Source organism: Solanum stenotomum, chromosome 6 (genome assembly GCF_019186545.1).
Source record: "Solanum stenotomum isolate F172 chromosome 6, ASM1918654v1, whole genome shotgun sequence".
Taxonomy (NCBI): Eukaryota; Viridiplantae; Streptophyta; class Magnoliopsida; order Solanales; family Solanaceae; genus Solanum; species Solanum stenotomum.
In genome coordinates, this window is record NC_064287.1 from 41,188,403 (window position 1) to 41,196,228 (window position 7,826).

Consider the following 7,826-nt stretch of genomic DNA (forward strand, 5'->3'; position numbering starts at 1 on the left):
CTTTGTGTAATCGAGGTGTTTCCTCACCTAAATGTCTCACTTGTCCTAATTTATGGGAAGAGGTTGGGTTGTCCTCGCCTTCTTGCTCTCATTTTGTCATTGCTCCTGCACTTGTTCTTGTACGTTAGGGTGTTTCAGACCTTATAAGTGTAACACTTCACAAATTCTATGCTAAGGATTCGAATCATTCATCGTGAGCGTATCAAATTGAACTAGGTGATATCCTACTTGTACATGCTTGTTAGGTTTCATTCTATATGTGGGAAGTGTATCAGATGTTGTTTAGGGTCATAAGAGACCTCTAACACCAAGTCAAGTTCAAAGTTTTCCTACCGATTAAGTTTCGACATGAGTTCATACACAAGTGTTAATTTCAAATTACCATATCTCTAAGATTATGAAGAGATAAGTGGCTCATGACCTATGGAATTAAAGATTTATGAGTCTTCTATCCAATGTCACCAACCATTCGTCATTCGTATATCCAACATATAAACATATGTACCAAGTGTAATCTAGGATCATTTTGATTTATATAAGGAAAATACGTGCCAAGGGTACTTTGACGATGAAAAGTCCGGAGTAATAATTTGTGGCTGGTTTACCATAGATACGCCAACCTGGTCAGTTGGTCCGCGACCAAGTCCGTGTCACGGGGATGAAGCGGACCTCACTATCTACTTGAGCAAAATTTCATCGTTCAATTTCGAGACACAAAGCTAATGTGAAGTCGAACAAAAGATTTATCGATTTTTACTTTTTAAAGGTATTTTTATCCTAAAAATCATTGGGGAGCTATATAAATGGACCTAAACGTGTGGGAAATTAATTTTTTCATAATTAAACCCTCTCATTCACTTCTAAATTTCTACGCTAAAGAACTTCAAGAAACTCCAAAGTTAGGGTAATAGTTCTATCTTGAAAATTAAGTCTAATGGTTTCATAATGACTTTTTAATAGCTTTTTAATCATTTTTTGATGAATTCTTGAAAAAGATTATTTTATGAACCCTAGAATCATGAACTATGATTTTCCCCTATATAAATTTTATGATGCTATCATATGTTTACTTGACTAAAATATTATGATATGATATATGTTTCTCTTGAATGTAAAACTATGATATATGAATTTTAGTCGCATGACATGATGATATAAATGAAGTTTATGAAATATGGTCCTTAAATGTTATGAATATGAGCTTTCTAGGATTAACTGGGCTTAGCTTAGATAAATACTCTTTAAACTCATTCAATATCTTTCTTGCCTTATCCTGCTAACAACCTATGAATGTGGGCTAACCCATGATTACATGAGCTTAATGGAGTTAAATATTTATCCGATAGGGCATAAATCTAAATGGTAAACACCTGAAATTATGTTTATCGATGTAGGTCAAGAATCATACCATTGATTCGGGCGACTCCTTTTATGTACCTAATAAGGGAAAGTTATGGATCCATATGATATGAACACATAGTCTCATACCTAGCAAGGTATGTGATTACTTAACTGATAAAACAAAGATTAGACTGCATGCGTTCATATGGTGGTTTATGTCATTTACACTATTAGATGCTCATAATGAACTAAAAAATGATGAAAGAAGTATCCTTATGGTAATTTAAAGGACTTCATCTCTTAACCTTCATATATTACTATTATGACTATGCTAGTTGTTTCTATTAATCTTATATGTATATTATGGTTCATCCCATCCTTTTACATATACTACTATTTCATATGTACTTACGTCCCTTTTGTCAGGGCAATGCATCTTTTTACTGATGCAAGAATTGGTATACATACTCGTTATCAGGCCACTCTCTAAGTTTCATATCTTCTGCTATTAATGAGCCCCTCTCTATTTTCATGGGACTTAGTCTACATCTTTTCCATACTTTATGTTTATATAGTTATGGTATATTCGGGGTCTTGTTCTGGTAGATAGTACTCAATTATGTTTAGAGGCTTCATAGATAGTCAGCTGATTATGTAGTGTCATTTGACGGCTATTTAAATTCCACGACTCATATTTTATGCAAAGTACTTTATTTTACAAAACTTAACTCTACCAATATTTTTAAACTGTACTTCCGCCCATGTCTAGATGTATGTTCATACCCAATGTCATGTTATAGATACGCTTGAGCCAACAATGACAGAGTGTCGGTCACTCTTAAGAGTGTGACAGTAAACACCTATATTTCATTGTAACATATCAAGGGTGGAGGGATACTATGGTGAGTGTGGTATATCGTCAGACATATCATCATGTTTGGACTCAGACATGATAGTAATTTTTCAGGGGGAAATTTTTTTGTGGTGCAACAAAGAGTTATAGCAGCATATCAAAATATTACTATAATTGCCTATTCCAACATAAATGACAAGCAGTTTATCGAAATAATTGTCGTTGTAGATAACAATAGAATTAGTAAAAAGGGGTTAAAGACAAGTAAAGCAAGATCAATCAAAATCCTTTTGGTTCAACCAATAAATAAAGATCGAATACAAGAATGTAAATTACAAAAGAAGAAAAGACACTGAATGCCCTATTTCATCATAACCCTAAAATGAAACTTCTCATCTTCTAGGAGAAAGGTAATCCATGTCGGTCTCTTCTTTGAGAAGGCTCTTTTATTAGCCAAAGCTTATGCTACACTGTGAAAATATTTTAGTAGCACGTGATTGAGCTCCGACATTAAGCTCGAGGGATGATTAGGGTAGACCAATGCTAGACTCGACAATGATCATTGACTTACCCTAGGATCATTATAAGGGTGCTACAATTGAAAAATGTTTTTTTCCCGAGGATTTTGATTGTATTGCGGCAATACCGACTCAATTCATGATGAGGATTGCTACTTCATGATTCTCCCGCGGATCAAGGTAAGAAAATCCAACGTCTCTCCGATTTTGATTCAGCCACGTATCATAATTTGATTCGTCCCTTTACCAAGCACGAATTTTACCCCTTACAAGTATCTAATAAGCAATTATACAAATGATCTCCTTTGACGGCTCAAGCTAATTAGTGGCCAAAAGCCAAAAATAAGTTGGAGGCCTAAATTTTAATTATTTTTTTATATCTGAGATTCAAGTTATTTCTTTCTTTTAATAAAAAAAAGTTTTATTTTTTTTATGATCTTAAACTATATATATATATCAAAATATTTTTTAATCTTGTGGTCTTAAACATATCATGTGAAAGTTAAATTTAAAAATTGATCCATAAAAAAGAAACATTCTTTAATGTTTCGAAACAAATTAAAACATTCTTTATTTTTTTTTTTTAAAAAAAAAATGCTTAAGATAATTTTATTATTACTAAAAAAATTAAGCCCTTCGATTTTGGGGGTCTAAGGCATATGCCTAATTTTTAAAGGGCATTGAGCCATCCGTGCCTTAATATAAGTATTGTATTGAAACTTAAACTCTATTAGCAATCCATCAAAGTATAGTAGTAATTCCAATCCTCCAAGGGTAAAAGTACAAACAAAAAATGGTAGTAGTCTAAGATTTACCCACAAGGTAACAAAAGAAGGGTGACGTGCAAAAAGCAACTAGCGTAGTTTGAGGGTACACAGCAATGATGGATATGCAATGTGTGGTGTCAGTATATATATAAGCAAAGGCCATCCAAACCTCTAGCTTTGCCTTTTTCTTCTTCAAAGACACCTCCTCATCTTTCCTTCGGTTCCACCCTTTAGATATATATATATAAATTTCTCAGAAAAAATGAACTAATCTCTCTCTCTTGAAAATTGAATTTCTTTCAAGAAACAATATCCCATCAAATCACCTATTTTTTCTGCTTATATTGTTATCCAAAAAAGTAAAAATAAAAGTGAAAAAAATAAAAGCTTGATCAGTCTTTTTGATCTGATACCCACTTGGTTACTCATCTTGTTTGATCAAAATTGTATAGATTTCTTGAAAAAATTCATATGGGTTTTGAGGAATCTTTGGGGCTCTTTCTCATGTAATAATTTTATGTTTTTTCTTGATTTTGATGTTTTCTTGGATCTTTGATGATCAAAATGTACAGACTTTAAGAGTTACCCATCAAAATTCTCACTTGTGTTTTGATTTTGATGATGAATTGAACTTGTAGATAGGATCATCTGATGATCTTTAGACCTTTAGCATAATAAAGATTGAAACTTTTTTATGTCAGATTGATTGATCATCAATTTTGTTTTGTGGGGTGGGGTGAAATAGGAATATCCTTTGTTGAAAAATTGGTATTTTGGTATCCTTGACGTTACAGTTATCTTTGGCTTTCTGTATCTGTAACCCTTGAGTTGGGTTTTCTTGTAGAATCTGTCTTTGTTGCTTGTTGCTGTAAATTACTGTTTTTCTTCACTTTTTTTATGGTTTTGAATGCAAGTCCTCTATGTTGGACCAATCTGTTGAGTGATGATGATTTTCTATTGTTTGTAGGTCTGAGGCTTGAAATTTTTATGATCAGCTTCTACTTTTAAGGTAAAACTTCAAGATTCTTGAATTGGTACTTGTTAAAAATGGAAACTTTTTGGTGGGATGATTATTGGAATGTGCTCAGAGTTGTAATTTTTGGTTTTTCTATGTATGTGCATTTTTGGGCTTTTTATAGTGATTTAGAAATCCTCCCATTGCTTAATTTGGGCACTGCAGAATCTAGCAGTGCCCATGGACGCTTCGACGAGTGGAACCTCGAGTGTTCAATACCATAACATTGCTGAACAACCTATTGCTGCTACTATTGTAAACTCAACATTTCAAAGACAAGTGAGGCACTGTTTTGGGAATGCGACTCCTGGCGAATTCCCATTGTCAGCTAACCCGTCTATCGTTCTTCATGTGCTTACTGGATGTAATTTGGATCCACAGGACCTTGCAACTCTAGAGGCAAGTGATTATTTACTTGGTGTTGTATATAATATGTCATTAATTTGGCTTAGAATTGATGGTGCTGCTCATTTCCTTTATAATGTGTTTTGCAGGCTACTTGCTCATTCTTTCGGCAGCCTGCAAACTTTGCACCCGATAATGAGCTCTCCTTAGCGGAGTTGGCAGCTCTTGATATGTGCCGAAAAAGAGCTATATTTAAGCCAATGACTCAGGAGCAATGTCATGATCTGAAACTAAAATGTGGGGGCTCCTGGAAGCTTGTTCTAAGATTCCTGCTAGCTGGGGAAGCATGTTCCAGGCGGGAAAAATCACACGCAGTAGCTGGCCCTGGTCATAGTATTGCTGTGAGTTCAAAAGGAGTTGCGTACTCATTCGGGTCTAACAGCTCAGGGCAGCTTGGAAATGGAACCACAGAAGAGGAATGGCGGCCTCACCCGATTAGGTTCCTAATTTTCTATATATATATACCTCAAGTTGTATGGCTAAGTGAATTGAGAAACGCAGGGAGTTTGATAGAGCTTTCTATTTTCCAGATCACTTCAAGGCATTCGTGTTATTCAGGCAGCTGTAGGGGCTGGCAGGACTATGCTGATCAGTGACACTGGGAAGGTGTATGCATTTGGCAAAGAATCGTTTGGCGAAGCTGAGTATGGTATCCAAGGAAGTAAAGTAGTGACAACTCCTCAGCTGGTTGAATCTTTAAAAGACATCTTTGTTGTACAAGCTGCAATTGGGAATTTCTTCACTGCCGTATTATCAAGAGAAGGAAGGGTTTATACATTCTCTTGGGGAAATGAAACTAAACTTGGTCATCAAACTGAGCAAGCTGATCTGGAACCCCGTCCATTATTAGGCGCATTAGAGAATATTCCAGTGGTGCAAATTGCAGCAGGATATTGCTACCTTCTTGCTCTGGCTTGTCAACCTAGTGGCATGTAAGTCACCTTTTAGAAAGTGTGTTTCATTGTCTTGAGGCTAAGTGACTTTCTATACCAAATTACGCTGATATACGCATGTTGATCACTCAATGTGCAACCCTAGCGAGCGATTATTTCAAATACTCTTACAAGAATCTGAATGTTTTCTCCTTAAGTATCATATTATGAGTACCATATCAATAAATGATCTCTTTGACATGTTCTTTTGGCCAACGTCAGGTCTGTGTATTCTGTTGGTTGTGGATTGGGTGGAAAGCTTGGTCATGGAACACGAACTGATGAAAAAGTCCCGAGGTTAATTGAACAATTTCAGACTTTGAATATTCAGCCTGCAGTTGTTGCAGCTGGGGCTTGGCATGCTGCTGTTGTTGGGAAAGATGGAAGGGTCTGTACATGGGGTTGGGGCCGTTATGGGTGCTTGGGTCACGGTAATGAAGATTGTGAATCAGCTCCTAAGGTAGTGGAAGCACTAAGCAACGTAAAAGCTGTTTATGTTGCTACAGGGGACTATACAACCTTTGTGGTTTCTGATGACGGAAATGTTTATTCATTTGGTTGTGGAGAATCATCTAGTCTAGGACATAATACTGCTGCTGCTGAAGCACAGGTTTGCCCTTGTCATAATATTGTTTTTTCGTCCACAATGAGATGCGGGATATAGTTTTAGAAGTCTATTTGCCTTGCTTACTCGTTGTTTTCATCTGTTCTGGGAATTCATTTACCTTTTTCTCTTTTAAAAGTTTCCCCTTTTTTACTAATGCAGGGTAACAGGCACTCAAATGTTCTATTCCCCGAGGTTGTAACATCATTGAAGCAGCTGAATGAAAGAGTGGTGCAAATAAGTCTCACTAATTCAATATACTGGAATGCCCACACATTTGCATTGACAGAATCTGGTAAGCTATATGCATTTGGCGCGGGCGATAAGGGACAGCTAGGTGTGGAGCTCAGTGCCAACCAAACCGAAAGGGCAATCCCAGAGCGGATTGACATTGATCTCAGTTAAACATAGATTATTCCTGCTCTTTCACATATTTATGCATTGCTAGTTTTATCGTTCTCATTAACCTCATCGTGCATTATATCTGCTGTTTAATTTCCATCTGTAAATAGAAAACAAACGATTGTGAAGAAGCATAGGTTTTTAGGATCTGCACAAGTTTAACCTCCTAAGAATTTGTTGGCTCTTGGCCACAAGCAAGTAAATAGTTGATACAATTCGTTAAGGTTGATTTTTCATTTATTTGCTCTGCTCATTTTAACCTGTCAATTCTATGTTCTGCTAGATTGACAAAACATACATGTAACTCATTCTGAACTCATTGACTTTAGATCCCAAGTTCGCCTCCATTACACACTATAATCACTAGGATTATGCTATAGATGTGTCGACATTGGCTTCGACGATTGAGAGGGTTGGGTTTGGAATGCTAGTGGAAATTTGTGAATTTATTTATTGGTTTAGTAAGAAGGGGATATAACCATTTGAACTTTCTATGCCCCTTTGCTTTTTCTAATTGTTCTCCTCTTGTTTGATTTTTGTTTTTTTTTTTGCATTTTTGACGTGGCTAGATCTCTAAGGGATCGTTTGGTACAAGGGATGGGATAAATAAGGATATCTCTCCTATGAGAATCGCATGATGAGACTATTTTACCCCCACCTTATTATGGAATAGTAATATCACCATTTTAGTACCTATGGTGGGATAAAATAGTCCTAGAATTAGCTAATATCTCACATCAAACATGGAAAAAATTAATTACAAAATGTATTCTTATCTTACGTATCAAACAATCCATTCATATTATATTATGCCCTTGGAGGTGAATTCATGATTTTAAATTGAGGGATTCGACCATTAACATCCGTAACACTAAATTATTGGTTATACTTTAACAATTATGAGTTTATATTAAATTAATGTTTGTTGATAATTTTATGAGTTTTTTTTATACAAAAAATTATGTTCTGCTTTGAAAGCGTTGGATCTA

The 7,826-nt window shown here is 35.5% G+C and overlaps 1 protein-coding gene across 1 annotated transcript; it reads left to right on the forward strand.

The window, feature by feature from the left end:
* The first annotated feature begins 3,682 nt into the window (after positions 1-3,682).
* On the forward strand, positions 3,683-7,077 carry LOC125866738 (ultraviolet-B receptor UVR8). Its single transcript, XM_049547081.1, has 6 exons — positions 3,683-3,985; positions 4,447-4,893; positions 4,989-5,338; positions 5,430-5,831; positions 6,054-6,441; positions 6,598-7,077. The coding sequence occupies exons 2-6, from the start codon at positions 4,675-4,677 to the stop codon at positions 6,838-6,840; spliced, it is 1,602 nt and encodes a 533-aa protein (XP_049403038.1). The 5' UTR covers positions 3,683-3,985; positions 4,447-4,674; the 3' UTR covers positions 6,841-7,077.
* Positions 7,078-7,826: the final 749 nt, after the last annotated feature.